Here is a 21253-nt window from a genome sequence, read left to right on the forward strand (position 1 = left end):
GTATAGACTGGACATGGGCATATCAAAATTTTGTCCCAGTGAATTTCCCTGTGAATTTCAGTGACAGCCCTGACCCATAATCATCCCTCTGTTCATTCCACACTAACAGATGGAGAGGCCATCTGTAAATGACAATTTGAAGTTTCTGGACACAGATTTAGATCATTTTAGCACTTTAGACCTGCTAATAATATAAAAAAGCCTTAAAGTACCTTTAGAAGCCATAGTTGTATTGGACCCTGATTTCAGTTGCAAAACATTTATAACTGGTTTGATAATGTTGAAGTTGCCTGTTAAATAATCACATTCAGTCCCCACAACAATTAACAAACAGTTAACAATATTTCAAAGTAAATGTCCGCATATCAATCCACAGCAGTATGCACTATTTCATTTTACAGATGTTAAAACAGTCCATTGTATTTAAGGCACATATAAAAATAATTTGCATTATAAATCATTCTGTGTATAATGAGGTCAAAATAATTAACTCCCTGTGGAGAGACGTGTGTGTGTTTTTGTGTGTGTGTGTGTGTGTCTGCACTCGTGACTCTTTATCTTCACCCACTGCACACCTCCACGAGTTCGGCTGTTTTCTGAAACAATCGATAAAGCATATCTGTCTTTTGTAAAACTGCTAAAACTAAAGACTCTTTGGAGATATGAAGGATGAAATACTACTCTATAGGTACTCAAGATTAACATGAGCTTGGCAGAAACTGTGTGTTATTTACCCTTTAAAAAAAGGTATTTGCCGTCAACAGTAAAGTACCATTCATAAGTTTGGTAGGATGTTTTAATAGGAGTCTCTGCTCATCAAGGCTACATTTATTTGATCAAAAATTCACTAAAAACGTTTTTAAGTGTGAAATACAGTATATGTTAATATGTTTTATTAACAGAATTTTCAGCATCATTACTCCAGTCTTCAGTGTCACAATGATCCTTCAGAAATCATTCTTGATTTGGTGCCTAGGAAACATTTCTTATTATTATTAAGAAAGTTGAAAACTTGAATACTTTTTTTGCATTCGTTTCTTTAAAAAAAATCTTACTGACCCTAATCTTTTAACAGTATAGGAAGGATTTTTCCTCCCTTTTAAAGGTTACATTTGTTTTGCTATCCTAACTATGCACAATTATACAGAGAGTTACATTTCATTAACTTCATTTAGCATTGTTTTTTCCCCCTGCTTGTCTCTGATTAAAAATCTTTAAGAACAACATCATGTCCATTGTTACACTAAGTGGGGAAGTTTCCTTGTGGGTATTCTCTCACTTGACACAAATGACTGGCTAATTGCAAACACCAAACTAAGTCAGTTAAAATAATTAAATTGTTCTGCAACATTCATTAAATGTCTTTGAAAGGATTCATGAAATGCCTGAGAGCAACATACTGACTGCTACTTATCCGCTAAGTGGTCAAGAGTCACTAAAACTATAAACATGCCGCGTCAGCATGAATTTCAACTGCTTTTAGGAAGATTGCATTCAGGAAAAATATTGGAAAATATTTTTTTAACCTTACAAATTTGTATAGTTTATGGTCCCACTTTATATAGGTGGCCTTAACTACGATGTACTTACATCAAAAAAATGAGTACAATGTACTTATTGTGTTCCTATTGTATTGCAAAACACTTTTGCTGATATTGAGGTGATACGGGTAAGGTTATGGACAGGTGTGGTGGTATGGGTAAGTTTAAGGGTAGGGTTAGGTGTAAGGGAAGTGTCAACAGTGTAATTATAAATGTAACTTCAGAAATAAATTACAGATGTAATTACATGCAGGTGATTTTTCAAATGTAAGAACAATGTAAAAACATGTATGTACAATAAGTGCCTTGTATTAAATTATTAATTTAAATGTTAGTACATAGTAGTTAAGGCCACTTAATATAAAGAGGGTCCTAGTTTATTAACATAAATCCTTTTTGACAATAGTGATTATTGTTAAAGTCACCATAAAAATCCAAATTGACGATTCTTCATTGTTTAATGGAACATTGCACTATTTATTATAAATGATTTATCCGATTTATCATTATTTAAAAAAAAAAAAATTCACAGATATATTCCACAATAGGGAAGATAACACTATCGCAACTTCTGTTTCACACTGTCCCAGTACTAATGTTTAATACTAAGGAATACATAATCCTTTAAAAGCACAACATTTCCAAACACACTGTTATAGAAGTGCCCTCTTTACATGTTCACTGTGTACTAAAGAAAAAAGCCCTTAAAGCTCTCCCAAATCCCAGCCTTGCACACTCCAAGCCATCACTGTCTTCAGGAGGAAGAGAAGCGATGGATAAGAACCAAATAGAGAGAGACAGACAGACAGGAGGGAAATGATAGATTGGCAGAGAGATTTGTGGGGTCCCCATCTGTGAACATAATCTAAAAAAAAATCTGTTTATGCACAAGCAAGAGAGAGAGAGAGAGAGATGGAAGGGTGGATTAAGTGTAAGCCACTGAATAATATCAGTTTCGTGGTTTTAAGGGCAGATAGAGGAGGGAGGAGGGGAGGCTGAATTAAAAACACTCTTATCCTCAGTATATGTGCCAGCTGTGTGTGTGTTTGTGTGAGGTTTAAGCCTTCTGTGAATGTGTTTTATATGACTCCGCTTGTTTTGTGTTTGCTCAGTTTGGTTTGTTCAATTTAAGAGACTTTAGGGTCTTTACACGACGGTTTGGCCCATTTCACGCTGCCCCAGATGAGCCGGAGCTCAGCCGCCCCTCATCTGGAAAAATATGTGCTATTAAATAAACATGAAACATTTCAGAAATAATTCATTTGTAAACAGTACGATTGATTCCAGATAAGAATTCACTTGCTTCTTTTATTCCTTTTTTCACTCTCTCTCTCTCTCTCTCTCTCTCTCTCTCTCTCTCTCTCTCTCTCTCTCTCTCTCTCTCTCTCTCTCTCTCTTTGTCTGTGATAAATAGTTCATTAGATGAATGTCAGAGCAAGCATGAGATGATGGAAAAGGACAGCTTAGATGCCCTATTCCTGTCATATCAACCTTTGTTGTATTACGAATTTTGACATAAGTTTTGCCCGTGGCTCAATTGTCATATAGGATGTTGACAGACGCATTCCAGTGTCGTGCACATTTTAGCAAAGCATTCCTGGTGACGGTTTTGTATTTTCCTGCTGACACAAAGCAAAATGCTTCTTTTTTATTTAAAGTACCCCTACTATGCTATATTAAAGTTTTCTAATTTTGTTTTGGAGGTCTCCTAAAATAGATTTTCTCATATATACATCATCTAATTTCTCAAAGGGCCTGTTTACACCTGGTGCGTTTTCTCTGATCAGAAAGATCAGATCGTGAAAAGACCCGGTGTAAATGCCCTCCGAAATGCATTCGAGACGGAATTAAATCCAATTGCTTAAATTGACTGCATTCCTGTCAAAACTGAACAAGTCTTGCATCTGGTTGTTGAACATATGTAAATTGTACTCCTCCCAAAAATGCTAAAAAATAAACATGTGAGAACTTCGTATAGGCTATATGACAGATATATAGCCAGATATGACAGCTCTACTGCAACATGCATCACCACAGATGAGCAGCTGAGTATCTCTTCATCAAGCCAACGCACAAACTATCACAAATAAAACAGAAAGACGCAGATGCTCAACACACAATCATCTTCATTAAAAGTAAAGAAACTAAATGATCTTACCAGTGCTCTCTCCTATTGGGGTCTTTGATTTTGAAACTAGCTGAAGAAATGCATCTCATATCTGTTGTTTTCTGTGACGTGAACTCCATTAAATCTGCATATAGCACGGGAATTGAAAATCGGATTTATATCCGTTTTGCGGAGATGCATACTGTATATGTGACCAAGTGTAAATTAAATTGTTTTGATAAATCAGATAGCTATCTGATCAGTAAAAATGCATAAAGTAACCAGGTGTAAACAGGCCTGAATAGTCGGTTCGTTTGAAGATTCGGTCTCTCTAAACCCCTCCTTACCGCATGCCAGTGGTGGAATGTAACGAAGGACAAATACTTTGTTACTTTACTGAAGTAAATTTTTCACGTATCTGTAATTTACTTAAGTAGAATCAATAGTGCATACTTTTTACTTTTACTTCGTTACTGTCAGGGTTGCTGAATGACACAAACAGGTAAGTTGAAAGGATATTTATTTAACACAAAACATATAATGGTCACGGCAGACAGGAAGAAGTGATGAGATAAACTGGAGCGGTAACTGATGAAGTGTTCTGAATGAGTCTCTTATCTGATGCAGGATGGAAGTCGGGATGGTGAAAGTTCAAGGCTGGTGATCTGAAGAAGGCAGGCTGGTTGAGGAAGGATCGTCGGATGAAGGAACACAGGTAAGTCTTCTGAAGGTAAGGATCGAGTGAGTGAGTCAGTATGGCGATGTAGTATCGACGAGACCTGACAATGACTGTAGGAACTGAAGGTGCTTATAACAGGAAGTGCAGTGATGGGGAATTAGGGACAGGTGATGAACACAGGTGCGATGAATCAGAACTCGGGTGAAGCGGAGCGGATGGGCGGAGTGTAGAGGTCTGACGCTGATGCATCTGTGACAGTACCCCCTCCTCCACGGCCAGCTCCTGAGGGCCGAAAGACCCGACGACGGGGCCGACCTCGACCTCTCGGCGCCGGACGATTGGGATGAGATGAGTGAAAGTCCTGTAGGAGCATAGGGTCTAGTATGTCATCACGATGAACCCAGCATCTCTCCTCAGGTCCAAAACCCTCCCAGTCCACGAGGTACTCCAGTTGATTGCCCCGTCGTCGGGAATCGAGAATGCCCTGGACCTGGTAGATGTTCTCGTCAGCGGGGTCCACGGGAGGAGGAGGTACCTCATCAGCGCCAGGCTCTGAGGAGTGAGGAAACAAAGGATCAGTATAGGGTTTGAGCAGGGAGACATGAAATGAAGGTGAGATGCGGTAGTGTGCAGGGAGTGATAACCGGTAGGTGACGTCGTTGATCTGCCTCTGTATTGCGAATGGACCTATATATCGGGGACTCAGCTTACGACAGGGCTGACGGAGACGGATGTCCCGGGTGGAGAGCCAGACCTTTTGCCCTGGTTGATACCTCGGAGTCGCAGATCTTCTAGCGTCGGCCTGACTCTTGTGTCTCCGAACAGCCCTTTGGAGATGAACATGAGCTGAGTCCCAGACCCTCTCGCTCTCCTGGAACCAATGATGGACTGCTGGAACATCTGAAGGCTCACCTGACCAGGGAAACAGGGGCGGCTGGAAGCCGAGTATGCACTGAAACGGCGTGAGACCAGTAGTAGACTGTTGAAGGGAATTCTGTGCATACTCGGCCCAGGGTAGATACCTGCTCCAACAGTCTTGATGGTCATGGCAGTAGGATCGAAGATACCGTCCGACCTCTTGTATCTTCCGCTCAGTCTGGCCATTGGACTGGGGATGGTATCCTGACGTCAAGCTGACTGTGACTCCCAGAAGGTTGAAGAAGGCTCTCCATACCCTGGATATAAACTGAGGTCCGCGATCGGAGACGATATCTTCTGGTAACCCAAAGTGACAAAAGACTTGGTTAAATAATGCTTCTGCCGTTTCGAAGGCAGTGGGTAGACCTGGCATAGGGATGAGTTTACAGGCCTTCGAGAAACGGTCAACAACCACCAGAATACATGTTTGAGATTGAGAAGAAGGGAGATCGGTAACAAAGTCTATCCCCAGATGGGACCACGGCCTGGTTGGAATAGGCAAGGGTACTAATTTACCTTCTGGGAGCCGACGAGGGACCTTGGCCATGGCACAGACTGAGCAGCCCTTAACGTACTGGGACACATCCTGGCTCATACTGGGCCACCAGTACCGACGTTGAAGGAGCGAGAGGGTCTGTTGACTGCCTGGGTGTCCAGAGCCCAGCGAAGTATGGACCGAGTCCATGAGGGACGGACGTAGACGCGTGGGAACATAAGTCCGTCCCACTGGCCCTCCCGGCGGAGCAGGTTCGGTTCGGGTGGCGTCGGCTATATGGTCATCTATACCCCACTGGATGGGACTAACAATCAAGGCTGGAGGGAGGACAGGTTCTGGTTCTGGAGTGAAGGTATCGGGTTGATGTATACGAGATAGTGAATCAGCCTTGACATTTTTGTCCCCTGGACGGTATGTTACCTTGAAGTTGAATCTTGTAAAGAAAAGGGACCAGCGAGCTTGACGAGTGTTGAGTCTTTTGGCCTCTCGAAGGTATTCCAGATTTCGGTGGTCTGTGATGACTATAAAGGGATGTTTCGCTCCCTCCAGCCAGTGTCTCCATTCCTCCAGAGCTAGCTTGATAGCCAGCAGTTCCCGGTTGCCGATATCATAATTCTGCTCCGCCGGGGACATCTTCTTGGAGAAGAAGGCACATGGATGGAGTCGAGGAGGCTTCCCCTGCTGTTGAGAGAGGATCGCTCCTACCCCAGTGTTGGACGCATCCACTTCGACGGTGAAAGGAAGATCTGGATTGGGATGCACAAGGGTAGGAGCGGAACTGAATGATTGCTTCAACACATCAAACGCTTGGGTGGCTTCAGAGGTCCAGGACAGAGACTTGGCCCCTTTTTTCAGGAGTGAGGTGATAGGAGCACTGATTTGACTGTAACCTTGAATGAATCTACGGTAGAAGTTTGCGAAGCCCAGGAATCGTTGCAGCTCTTTGATGGTGATGGGTAATGGCCAGTTGGCAACGGCATCCACCTTCCTCTGGTCCATGGTGACTCCCTGAGGAGTGATCACATACCCTAGGAAGTGGAGGGTTTCTTGATGGAACTCACATTTCTCAAGTTTTAGATACAGCTGATGATCCCGAAGACGTTGGAGAACTGACTTGACATGAAGGCGGTGCTCAGACAGGCTGGTAGAATATATAAGGACATCATCGATGTAGATTATAACGAACTGGTTCAGATAATCTTTAAATATCTCATTCATAAACCCCTGGAAGACCGCTGGAGCATTGGACAGCCCGAAGGGCATGACGCGGTACTCATAGTGGCCTGCAGGAGTGATGAATCCGGTCTTCCACTCATCTCCCTTTCTAATTCTAATTAAATTATAAGCACTACGGAGATCAAGTTTAGTGAATACCTTTGCACCACGAAGCTGTTCCAAGGCGGCTGGGACCAGAGGAAGAGGATACCTATACTTGACGGTGGAATTATTGAGGGTCCGGTAATCTATACAGGGGCGCAAGCCTCCGTCCTTCTTACCGACGAAAAAGAAGCTTGAAGCAGCAGGGGAAGTAGAAGGTCGGATGTATCCTTGGTGAAGTGCCTCCTCGATGTACTCCTCCATGGCCTTCTGTTCTGGGATGGACAGTGGGTAGATTTTACCACGTGGTAGGACCGCCCCAGGCAGTAGGTCAATCGCACAGTCCCATGGCCGATGTGGTGGAAGTTTCGTGGCCAGCTGCTTATCGAAGACATCCTGGAACGCCCGGTAACTGTGAGGAATCTCATGATGGTCGTTAATAGCTGGGCTTTCAATGGAGGTAGTACACATGGAAATCTTTTGGACGGGTAATGAGTGATGGTGAGACACCCTTTTAACCTGAGATAAACAGCGTGAAAAGCAGTTACTTCCCCATTGACGAACCTCTCCCGTAGACCAGTTGATATCTGGAGAATGAAGTTCCAACCACGGGCGTCCCAGGATGATATCTGCCGTAGAACCCTCCAACACCAGAAAAGACAATTCCTCTTGATGAAGACAACCAACTTTCATTGTTACAGAGGGGCTGCGGTGACTTATCCTCCCATGACCGAGCGGTCTGCCGAGGATGGAATGCACTTGAAGAGACTGCGGGATGGATTCATGGTGGACTTGTAGCTTTTGAAGAGTGGAACGGGAGATAAAGTTACCAGCGGACCCAGAGTCGATTAGCGCTTGTGCTGGAAGAGAGTGCTGACGATGTGAGATCTGAACAGTAGTGTATTTCAGTTGAGAAATGGGTGATGGAAGATGTACTGTACTCACCGCCGGTCGTGGGGGACGAACTGGACAAGAGACTAGCAGGTGGCCAGCGGATCCACAGTATAGACACAGGTTGTTAGAGATACGTCTCTGGCATTCAACTGCTGATAAATGTGCAGAACTGAGGTCCATGGGTTCTGGTGTTAGAGGGTTGACTGTGGTGGAAGGACGAGGAGGAGGCAGTGCAGGTTGAGCGAGCAGACAGGCAGTGCGGCGTTGGTCCACTCTGATGGAACGCTGAATGAGACTTTCCAAACCAATGGCATCATCATGAATGGTGAGTTGTAACCGGATCTCATGATCTAACCCTTGCCGGTAGGCGGTGATTAAAGCCGGCTCATTCCATCCACTAGAGGCTGCTAGGGTTCGAAACTGAAGGGCATATGAAGAAACAGATGACTTGCCTTGTCGTAGATGAAATAATTGATCATGAACTGATAAAGCATTAGCGACTGGAGAAAATACAACCCGGAAGTGACTAATAAAGTTGTTCAGAGTCTCAGTCACAGCTCCTTTCGCTTCCCAAAGCGATTGTGCCCAAAGCAATGCTCTTCCAGTGAGAAGGGAAATGAAGAAAGCTACCTTAGATCTCTCGGAGGCGAATTGTGATGCGTTCATCTCCATGAACAGCTCGCACTGCAGGAGAAATCCGCTGCACTCCCCCTCCTCGCCAGAGAAGGGCGCTGGCCGGGCCATGGGACTGACAGAGGCAGACGAAGAAGAATTGATGGCGGGTGATGAAGTGACAGGTGAGGATCCAGTGGTGAAGATCGGCGTGGAAGCTTCTCCGTCGCCGTGACCAGATGGTTCGTGCATGTTTGGTCAGGTCTTCTGTCAGGGTTGCTGAATGACACAAACAGGTAAGTTGAAAGGATATTTATTTAACACAAAACATATAATGGTCACGGCAGACAGGAAGAAGTGATGAGATAAACTGGAGCGGTAACTGATGAAGTGTTCTGAATGAGTCTCTTATCTGATGCAGGATGGAAGTCGGGATGGTGAAAGTTCAAGGCTGGTGATCTGAAGAAGGCAGGCTGGTTGAGGAAGGATCGTCGGATGAAGGAACACAGGTAAGTCTTCTGAAGGTAAGGATCGAGTGAGTGAGTCAGTATGGCGATGTAGTATCGACGAGACCTGACAATGACTGTAGGAACTGAAGGTGCTTATAACAGGAAGTGCAGTGATGGGGAATTAGGGACAGGTGATGAACACAGGTGCGATGAATCAGAACTCGGGTGAAGCGGAGCGGATGGGCGGAGTGTAGAGGTCTGACGCTGATGCATCTGTGACAGTTACATTTTCCAGCAATTATTATACTTACTACTCTACTACATTTCTACAACGTTTCGTTACATTTTCTGATCAGTTTCAGGGCTCGACATTAACGCTTGTCCTCTTGTAATGAACTGACGGTAACAAGGTTATGCTGTTGAAACTGTATAATACAGTTAAAAACATCAAACGACCAAGAGTGCTGTTTTACTGAATGCCATCACGATTGAAAATGTGTCACTGATTTCATATGACACTGATAGTTCCATAAACAATTAACTAACAAAAAGTTACTTACATTTTAGATGCAATATATTGACTGTTTTTGTTCTATTTCAGCAGCGAAAATAGTTCCAAACAAAGCAGCAACAGAGCGTTACTGAATGATTCAGTGTTTTGAATGAATCGGTTGAATCTTAAGGCCCATTTATACTTCTGCGTCGAGTGTACGCCGTAGGCTACGCGGGTAGCCGACGCCGTCGTGAGCATTTATACTTCTGCGCTGTTGTCTGCGTCAATGTGCAATTCCACATGCAGACGCTAGAAGGCAGTGTCCTCGGGCATGTTGGTGTAATCAAGACAACAGCCGAAGAAGAAGCAGCTTGATGTGTAGAATCTGTACATTCATGTCGGAATATCAGCAGCAGTGAGAGAGCGGCTTTTCTTGCAGCTTGAGTTGTTGTATCTAATACAAATTAAGCATCTCTAGTTGATTAGTAAAGTTAAATTAGGCGATCTGGCGCTGGAATGCATTTGTGAAACCATGCGGAGCTCGTGGCCGCTGTTTTCAGCAGCGGTGGCTCAGCAAGCGATTGTTGTTGCGGAGACTTCATTCACGAAATATACCCTAATGTGTCCCTGTTCTTGATATACAATTACTGATTAACATCTTTGGTTTTAATGAGAAAATAAATAAACTATATTCAGCGGATCTATGTATTTATTTACTACCATAAAGAATCGCTGGACTGCAAAATAGTGTGTTATAGCAGACGTAAGGAACTATCATCCAATTTCTGGACACACACACACACACACTCCTATCGCAGATTTTTTATTTATTTATTGACCTGAGGGAAGGGTTCTGGCAGACCAATCACAGAGCTTGCGGTCCGCGTAGAATTGACGCGTTGTTACATTTTTGGAGAGGTGCGCGTCAGGCTACGGCGTAGGGTACGGCGTATCCAACGCGTCTATGCGTAGGGTACGCCGTACCCTCTGCGTGCACTCGACGCAGAAGTATAAATTGGCCTTAAGATTCAATGACCTGTTCATAAACGACTGCGGCCCTGTCCCAAATGGCTCTTTTTGTCTTGTGGACTTACAATGGCCGCTGCGTGCACATGTCCGTTAAGTCCACGAGACCGCAGGGTGTCCCAGTTGTCATTTTAGGTCTCAGAAGGGTGCTCGCGAGCGCCCCCTTTGAGGTCGATATGCGCCCTCGATGCGCACTTCTGCCGAGCCCGCATTTGTATGAGCTATGCAGCGGACTTCTTCCCGGCAGTCAAAGCGACATTACGTCGTGAAAGTGCGGAGTCAGAGGAAGACCGTGAGGGTTTAGGGTGCCATTTGGGACAGGGCCTGCCTCATTCTTAAACGAATCAGCCGTTTGAACGAATCGACTCAATGATTCACTCATTAAAGGTCCCGTTTTTCGTGTTTTTTTGAAGCTTTGATTGTGTTTACAGTGTGCAATATAACATGTGTTCATGTTTCATGTGTAAAAAAACAGTATTTTTCACACAATTTACTTATCTGTATACTGCTGTTTTCACTGTCCTCAAAACGGCCTGAGAATTTCCTCGTTCTATGAAGTCCATCCTTCAGAAACACGTAACGAGTTCTGATTGTGCCAGCGGTTCCCGTGTTGTGATTCGACAGCAGCGTAGGGCACGTTGCCCGGGAAGGTCACGCCTCTTACCATAACAGGGAGATGAACGCGCTCAAACTACAGCCCCTGAAGGCCAAACAAAGGTGATTTGACTCCGGGATGAAAATAACAGCGTATGAACGACATGGCGACAAACGCAACCGAACCGAACTGAACCGAACCGAACCGAACCGAACGCAACACTTCCTCTTCTCCACGAGGGAGCAACAAGACCACGCCTCCTTTTTCGCGTATTCTTGTGGGCGGAGGTTAGTCGACAAACTGTTCTACTGACGTAATTAAAGCAGGATGTACCAGGATGTAGTCCAAACCGGTCGTTCGCTGTAGGCTTTGAAAGGGAACTTCTGTTAAATAAAATATCTCGCCTGGCATTGAACTTTGAGCTTTATAATTTTACAGGTATTATTTATGCTCTAACAGCAACATTACACACTAACTAAAGTTTGAAAAATGGGATCACGAAGAACAGGACCTTTAATACCTGCTGCCACCTACTGGCAGTTTAGTTTCATGTTAAAACATTGTTTCCAACATTTCTTATTTGTATTCCAAAAAATATTTAAAACAATCTCATAACATCATTTAATTAAGTTGTAATTTTCAGTGTAAATTATTTAATTTGATTGGTAACAGCCCTATATTGTCTTATTCTAATTTAATGTAGGCTATTGATAAAATGTAAGAATATAAAAGGAAAGCTTATCCTATATTTAATCAGATTAGAGGAAAAATGTCCTTTATAAAAGGTACAAATATCATAAATATGCAGATTTAAATAAGTCTAAGCTGTTCACTGAACACTATATTGAGAATATTGCTTCAGAATAATGATATTTATATCTGCAGATCACCCGATAACCAGAATTGTAAGTCAGAATGTAAACTGGGCCACAGATGGTAAGCACAATTACATTAACCCAAAACTAACTTAGTTAAAATGCCACAGCCCATAATGTTTTTATTTTTATTTCGTTTTTTTTTTTTTATTAGAATATAGACATTAAGAGAATAAATTGTTATGCAAGTACTTTTACTTTTAATACTTAAAGTAAATTTAAATCAGGTACTTTTTACTCATGTGGTACTTCTCCTTTTACTAAAGTAAATATATCTCTGGGTATTTGTACTTTTACTTAAATACTGAGATTCAGTACTTCCTCCACCACTGCCGCCAGCCTACTTTGCTCTGATTGGTCAGATGGCCCAGTCTGTTGTGATTGGCCGACTGCTTACAGCGCATGTCAGAAACAAAACGCCTATTACCATATCTAAATTTCAGCTTCGTAGGTTTTCAGAGCTTGATACACAGTGATAGTGCGAGTCCTCATCCATTGGAAGTGCATGCAAAGTGGATTTGCAGCGCTGAAAAAAACGCCTTCTTGACATGTCAGCAACACAAACCAAACTCTTCCAAGCTACAACTACAGTGTTTGAAGGCGGCTCAAATCAGGCATTGTTCACGGGCAGCCAATGAAGACCATAGGCTGGCATAATGCAAATGTGTTACTTTGTTACATATGTATTTAACAGGAAGAAAGACTGGAATTGCTGAAGACTCATTTTAGCCGTTCAGAATCAAATCTTTCTTATAGGAGACCATAACTTTATTTGTTGTGCACTTTGATCTTTAAAATTTTGCAGTCACAAACAGCTATTTTACACACATCATTAAAGGTAATATTCAAAAAAGCATAATACAGGCATTACATTTTTTTTTTAATCTATGTATCTTTTCAGTGTTAATCAGTTTTGGTCCTAACCAGCTGTGGGAATTCTTATATAGAAATATATCTTATATATGTCAAGCGGGAGGGGGAGTTATTTTGATTTAAAGATTACATGGGCACATGAAATGCAAAAAAAATTATGACAATTATAAATCATTTATAATAAATACTGCAATATTCCATAAAAAAAATAAGAATTGTCATTTGATTTCATGGTGACTAACCCTGCTATTAGTTTAATCAACTAATAAACTCTGTCACTGTCTGTTCATCTGTCTGTCTCTCTCTACTGTCTCTCTCAGTCATGCTGCTGGACACTACAGAGTCCACCGCTGAGCTAGGCTGGACAACGTATCCTGACACAGGGGTAAGATTCATGCATTCGATTAGAAAAATATTCTAAGGTGATCGATTGTGTGCGTGTGAGACGTATTGATGGCCTCTTCTTTTATGTGGTTTATTTTAGTGGGCCTGTGATTTTGTAATTCTTGTTTTAACCCTGCCTTTCTGAAAACACACGAGATGAAGCATATTTAACCTTCCTTTCCTCAATTCCTTCATCCTCTTCTGTGTGTATTTTCTGTCATCTCAACCGTGATATCTCTGTGGCCCTGGGCAGCGCAGAGACTCTGACCTACTGAGAAGAACTGAACTCAGTCCTCTACTTCCTGTCCCAGCTTCCCTTGCCAGACCTCTGTTTCTCTGTCTCTCTCTCTTTCTGTCTGTCACTTGGTCTGCATACATATCTTTGTTAATCTATCCATCTGTGCTTTTCTGAATTTCCCCCCCTCTCCTTCGCTGATCTTCTCGTTCTCTCAAGCTGTCCACCCCATCTTTTTTCTTCCTGTTGAAGCCAATTTCTTTCTTTCATTCCCTTTTTAGTTCCCTAAACGAATGTTTTCATTCCTCCAGCAGCCCTTTCATGTTAAGATTTTTGATGCTGTGTTTCTCTCCGTCTCCTCTTAGTCATTCTGTCTGTTTGATTTATTTTCTTCATCCTCTGTCTTGCTCTTTCTCAGCGTGGCAGTTGTTCGCCGCCTTTTTGTGAGTCAGTGAGGGTGTGTGTGTCTGTGATTTCTGTATTGTGTATTTCCGGAGAGATTTGAGGTTTGCCTGGGATTTTCAGCTTAAATCACCTCAAGAAGCAGGAAAGGGCAGGGCATTTTTCTGATATAATTGGTGTCATTTTACCAAAAAAGGCTTTTTTTCACATATCTGTGGATTTATTATCTCTGAGTTCCATATACATACAATAGTTCTCCTAACATTGTATTTTTTATATTCTTTGTTATTTACATCATTTTTAAGTACAGTGAGGTCCAAACATCTAAGTCCATATTGAAGTAAATATATACATCTGTCGGATCTGATCTATTTGGAAACATTGTTTTTTTTTTTTATGTTGTTGAAGGCTGTTAGGCTGCATTTCTTTAATCAAAAATACAATAAAACAACTACAAATTGTAATAATTGTTTTCTATTTGAATATATTTTAAAATGTAATGTATTCCTGTGATGCAAAGCTGAATTTTCAGCATTAATCCTTCAGAAATCATTCTAATATGATGATTTTAAGAAACTCAAGAAACATTTCCTATTATTGTCAATGTTGGGCTGCTTAATGTTTTTGTGGAAATGGTGATACTTTTTTTCAGGATTCTTTGATGAATAGAAAGTTAAATTAACAGAATTTTATATTAAATAAATTTAAGACTGGAGTCATGATGTAATGGAGTAATGATGCTGAAAATGCTTTGTCATCACAGGAATAAATTACATTTTAAATTATTAAAATAGAAAAATAGAAATTCCCAATATTACTGTTTTACTGCATTTTTTTTCAGGATTCTTTGATGAATAGAAAGTTAAATTAACAGAATTTTATATTAAATAAATTTAAGACTGGAGTCATGATGTAATGGAGTAATGATGCTGAAAATGCTTTGTCATCACAGGAATAAATTACATTTTAAATTATTAAAATAGAAAAATAGAAATTCCCAATATTACTGTTTTACTGCATTTTTGATTACATAAATGCAGCCTCCATGAGTATAAGAGTCCACATTGTAATTTAACACAAAATTTAATTTAAACTGAAAAAACATTATAAAAATGTCATTAAAAAAATTCAAAAGGGATCTCAGACGTCTGGAGCCCATTATATATTTTCAAGTGACTGAAAATGTGGTTGAGTATTCATGCCTCAGGCTCATTTTTATTCTTCAATATTGTTCCTCCTCTCAGTGGGATGAGGTGAGCGTGTTAGATGACAAGGGGAGACTCATGCGTACCTTTGAAGTCTGCAATGTCAATCAGAACCCTCGTCTCCAAGACAACTGGTTGGCCACACCCTTCCTGTACCGTCAGTCAGCTCCACGGATCTTTGTGACACTGCGTTTCTCGGTTCGTGACTGTGCCAGTCTACGCTCACCCTCCCCGACATGCAGGGAGACACTGACACTGTACTACAAACAGGCTGACTCCCAGAGAGAGCTGGAGAGAACCTGGGCAGCTGAGGTGAGTGACGAGGGTTTAACTCACTTTCAAGGCCCGAACCAGCGAGTTTAATGAGATTAAAAAAGGATTGAGAAATTTGTTCTAAGCTCAATGGCACATGGGTCAATAATAACATTATACTCACAGTTTAATGAAATACTAATACAAAGTTAATTAATGTTGTAAAATCACTGTTCATATCACTGATGATGTGTCCAAGTTGCACCATTGGGTGTTTCAGAAATCGTGATATATTATTACAATTACATTTTATGCCTAGGAGATATCTTGAGGTCATGTCTTTAGCACAACTTAAGTCTTACTTGCCGATTCTATCCTTTCTGCAGGACAGTATAGCATCAAAAAAACTAACATGCCTGTTATCAAATGCCAGTTTGTTGGATACCTTGTCCTACACCCACACACAGACATCATATGAAGGATTTTGGCAGCATTCAGTCTTGTACCATTCTGTTTTGTTTGACTGACTAAGATGTACTTGGAACATTTGTTATGATGGAGCCTGAGGATTTTCAACGAAAATAAGACCCTTGTGCTCTTTGAATGACTGTATATTGTATGAACTACACTTCCCCAGATGAATCACTTAGAAAAGACTACATAAAAAAACTACATAATACCTCTGACATATGCCTGCAGGCTTCCAATGAAAAATACATTAACGTAAAATATTAAAGTGTATCTTGCTTAAGTAAAATCAAATGCTAATTAGTTTTTTTTACATTGTTCATTTAGCAATGTGTATATCACATCTTTTGACAATATATCTTTAGACATTTCTTGGCAGTGTGGTTTCAAGAGATGTATAAGTATAACTTCTATAAGTGCAATTATCTGGTCATGTTTGTTAGAGGAAAACACACAGTGTGTTTTTTTGTGGAGTCTCAGCAATATGTGTGGCTTATTACTACTCAGGGGAGAAGATAATACACAAAACAGTAAATAAAAGCTGTAGTTATTCCTTTGGGAAATGTAATGTGGTCACTCGTTGTGTAAATCAAATACTTTTTTCCAGTTTTGATAGTTTTGCAACATCTCAGTTACATAAAGCTCTTGCCATCTCTTCTTTTTTGCCTTCTTGTAATTAATCTTTTAAATGCAATCCTGTCGCACTAAAAATAGCTCCTTGAAGGAATAGTTCATTCCAAAACTGAAGCTCTGTCATTATTTAGTCACCCTCATGTTGCTCCAAACCCCATATACTGCTATTTATTCTGTGGAAGGCCAGAGTTTCCAGGTTTCAGGGACACATCTGATGGCATTAAAGATTTCACTATAATGGATAGCAGGCCACGGCAGCTGCGGGAAAGCAATAGATTGGCGTGTGTGTCCAAGATTGCACTGTTGGCTTCCACCACTGTTAACAGTTGCAATAAACACTCAGAGACATTTAAAAATAACAAATTCCAGTGCCGGATCGACACTCGTTATAACACACACTAACAATGAAAAACTACATCTGTATTAAATACATTCCTCCATATTTCAAAAAGTATTGAGGACAAAACTGGCCTTGATAAAAAGTGCTACAGGCCCCATCCACCCATAAATAACACCTTTTAATATACAATATACGTACTGCTATACATATACTATATTCCGTGCATTCGGAAAGTATTCACAGCGCTTCACTTTTTCCACATTTTGTTATGTTACAGCCTTATTCCAAAATTGATTAATTTTATTATTTTCCTCAAAATTCTACAAACAATATGTAACAAGGTTCAGTGTATATATGTATATATATATATATATATATATATATATATATATATATATATATATATATATATATATATATATATATATATATGTGTGTGTGTGTGGATGGAAGAGGACAGGGTCGGCTTGATTTACTTCTGGATTAGGCCGCACCTGTCTCCTAACTCTCTCTCCCGTCACAGACCTCGCTAAACCACACACCCCCTGGCACACAATACAACATAATGACAACGTGAAAGAAGTTTGTTTGAAATCTTTGCACATTTATTAAAAATAAAAAACAAAAACAATCACATGTACATAAGTATTCACAGGCTTTGCTCAATACTTTGTTGAAGCACCAATTACAGCCTCAAGTCTTTTCGAGTATGATGCTACAAGCTTGGCACACTTATTTTTTGGCAGTCTCCCCTTCTTCTTTGCAGGACCTCTCAAGCTCCATCAGGTTGGATGGGGAGCATAAGTGCACAGCCATTTTCAGATCTCTCCAGAGATGTTCAATTGGGTTCAAGTCTGCCCTGTGGCAAGGCCACTCAAGGACATTCACAGAGTTTTCCTGTAGCCACTCATTTGTTATCTTGGCTGTGTGCTTAGGGTCATTGTCCTTTTGGAAGATGAACCTTCTCCTCCAGTGCGCTCTGGTGCAGGTTTTAATCAAGGATGTCTCTGTTCATTGCTGCATTCATCTTTAACTCGATCCGGACTTGTCTCCCAGTTCCTGCTAATGAAAAACATCCCCACAGCATGATGCTGCCACCACCATGCTTCACTGTAGGGATGGTATTGGCCAGGTGATGAGCTGGTTTCCTCCAGACATGATACTTGTCATTCAGGCCAAAGAGTTCAATCTTTGTTTAATCAGACCAGATAATTTTGTTTTTTCATTGTCTGAGAATCCTTCAGGTGCCAGGCAAACTCCAGGCGAGCTGTTATCTCCCCCAATCGCTCAGTTTGGCTGGGCCAGCTCTAGGAAGAGTCCTGGTGGTCCCAAACTTCTTCCATTTACAGATAATGGAGGTCACTGTACTCATTGCTTCAATGCTGCAGACATTTTTCTGTACCCTTCCCCAGATCTGTGCCAATCCTGTCTCGTAGGTTTACAGACAATCCCTTGGACTTCATGGCTTGGTTTATGCTCTGACATGCACTGTTAACTGTGGGACCTTATATAGACAGGTGTGTGCCTTTCCAAATCATTCAGTCCAATCAACTGAATTTACCACAGGTGGACACCAATCAAGTTGTAGAAAAATCTCAAGGGTTATCAGTGGAAACAGGATGCACCTGAGCTCAATTTTGAGTGTCATGGCAAAGGCTGTGAATACTTTTTTTTTTTTTTTTTTCAATTCAATAAATTAGCAAAGATTTCAAACAAACTTCTGTCACGTTGTCATTATGGGGTATTGTTTGTATAATATTCTTTCGGCTGATCAATGTTTATATGTGAATAAAAGCCTAAATTCAATCTGTTTATCATATAAAGCGAGTCCATTCAGAAAATGTGGACTGAACTGCTCATTCATATGGATTAGCTTAACGATCTCTTTATAAACTTATTGAAGCGTTAAAGGTTGTTGCGTAGAGTCACAAAAAAAAACAGCATATGAGTTTGAAATGACCTAAGTGTGATTAAATAATGACAGAATTTTAATTTCTACTAACTATCCCTGTAAACATGACTGACATATTAATAAACAATATGATTGCTCTCTCTCCTACACTGTTCCAGCCTTCCAGTGGAGAAACGAGAGAGGGCTGGATGAAAATCGACACAATCGCAGCAGACAAGAGTTTCAGCCGGGTGGAGCCAAGTCTACCTCACCAGTACAAATCTGAAAACGCACGACGCATCAATGTCAAAACCCGCAGCTTTGCTCCTCTCACACGCAAAGGGTACAATGACCTTTTTGCCTTTCCCCCATCTCCCTAAAACCCTTGATGAAGGATGGTCACTGTGTGCAGATGAAATGAGGATCCCTCTGAATGTGGTCACTTAGGATCAGGCAATTCTGCTGAGTAAATATCAGCCACAGAGTTAATATTTGCCATGATATGGTTTGAATATGAAAACAAACAACAGTTATTAGTCTGTCTGGTCTCAATGGATGTTTAGCGGACTGCTAAGCTTGTCGTCTGTCTCTTTTCATCACGTTTTCTCTTTTTTCTCTCTTTTTTAGGTTTGTGTTAGCAATAGTAGACAGTGGAGCATGCGTATCACTCATGGGTGTTTCCATATTTTATCGTCGCTGTCCAGCAAGCAGCCGTTTCCTGGCCTTCTACCCAGCCACACCCTCTGGGGCGGAGCCAACATCTTTAGTTCCGGTGACTGGGACTTGTGTACCCCACAGCCAATCACAAAGTGGGACAGCACCAAGAATGCACTGCAACACAGAAGGCGAATGGCTGGTGCCTGTTGGAGGATGTACGTGTGATGCGGGATATGAGCCCAATCATAATGGCTCAGCCTGTTTAGGTGAGTCAACAAAACATGTATTCTAAAGGTGGAGATTTTGATTAATCTCAGTGACTTGAATCTTTTAAATTGATTTGCCAAAAAGATTAGTTTAGATTTGTTGTTTACTGATTCATTGTAATGGGATATGAGCCCAAACATAATGGCTCGGATCACTGGGGTGGTGGGTAGGTCTGGGCCAGCCTGTTGGCGTTGCGGGGACCCGGAGCATTTCATTGACCGGTGCCCATTGATGGAGGTGGGGACAATGATCCGGGTCCCGGAAAAAAAATTAAAATAATTACAAATATTTTTTCTAAATCTATTTGGCAAAAAGATTGGTTCACTGATTCAGTCAGATAGGATATATATCCGCAATCATATAGGCTTTGCGTGTTTAAGTGAGTCACCAAAACATGTTGTCTAATGGTGGAGATTTTGATTCATCTCAGTGACATGAATCATTTGAATTCACAAAAAAGATTTGCCCAGATTTGTCCACCGATTTATTCATTGATGAATTAGAAGTCCAATCATAATGGCTCAGGCTGTTTAGGTGAGTCACAATATGTAGTCTAATAGTGTAGATTTTGATTCATCTCAGCAACTCGGCAATCTTTTTAAATCTATTTGGCAAAAACATTTGTTCCCTGATTCAGTCAGTGACGGGATATAAGCCCAATCATTAGGCTCTGTGTGTTTAATTGAGTCAACACAACATATAGTGTAATGGAGGAGATTTTGATTAATCTCAGTGACTCGAATCCTTTCAATCTAGTCAGCAAAAAGATTTTGTAGACTAAATATTCCAAGGCACTCGTGTGGTAAAGTAAACAGCCTTTAATGAACTGGACTAGATCATTAAAACCATTTAAAGGATTAGTTCACTTCAAAAATAATATTTCCTGATATTTTACTCACCCCCATCTCAAGGAGTTTATGTCTTTCTTTCTTCAGTCGAAAAAAAAAAGTTTTCTGTGGAAAATATTCCAGGATTTTTCTCCACATAATGGACTTTGATGGCATCCAACAGGTTGAAGGTCCAAATCAATGCAGTTTCAAAGGGCTTCAGAGGTCTTATCTAGCGAAACCATAGGCCATTTAAAAAAGAAAAAAAAAAGTATATACATTTTAACCTAAATTACTCATCTTTCGCAACGGATTACGTAATCACGTCGTAAAGGTCACGCTAAACGTAGGCGGAAGTACCGCCCCAAGCAAACATGCGAAGAAGACTAATACAAATGGCCTTACCCAAAAAAAAACTCCATCTCCAAATCTCAAAATCGTCCGACATCATTGTTTTACCCTTTTTTTGCTAAAGGCCGTTTGTATTAGTCTTTGCACATGCGCATTGTAAACATGGGGGAGGTTCTTCTGCCTACGTCTAGCGTGACCTTTGGCGCGCTGCAGAGCTGCGCAAGATGAGCAATTTAGGTTAAAAAGTATATTATTATTATTTATTTTTTTAGAAAATGGCCGATGACTTCGCTAGATAAGACCCTATTCCTCGTCTGGGATCGTGCAGCAGAGCCCTATGAAGCTCTTCAAAGCCCTTTGAAACTGAATTGATTTGGACCTTCAACCCGTTGGTTGCCATAGAAGTCCATTATATGGAGAAAAATCCTAGAATGTTTCCTTAAAGAACTCAATTTTTAAGTGAATT

At 41.0% G+C, this 21253-nt stretch overlaps 1 protein-coding gene across 1 annotated transcript in view; it reads left to right on the forward strand.

Annotated features, from left to right (window-relative positions):
• Positions 1–21253, forward strand: part of ephb6 (eph receptor B6) — a 75453-nt gene that overhangs the window by 17125 nt on the left and 37075 nt on the right. Inside the window, exons 2-5 of the mRNA XM_079836055.1 lie at positions 13196–13260; positions 15141–15413; positions 18865–19028; positions 19313–19608. Coding sequence (XP_079692181.1) covers positions 13196–13260; positions 15141–15413; positions 18865–19028; positions 19313–19608 — 798 coding nt within the window. The remainder of the gene's footprint in view (positions 1–13195; positions 13261–15140; positions 15414–18864; positions 19029–19312; positions 19609–21253) is intronic.

This window comes from Gobio gobio (assembly GCF_949357685.1).
Source record: "Gobio gobio genome assembly, chromosome: 15".
Taxonomy (NCBI): domain Eukaryota; kingdom Metazoa; phylum Chordata; class Actinopteri; order Cypriniformes; family Gobionidae; genus Gobio; species Gobio gobio.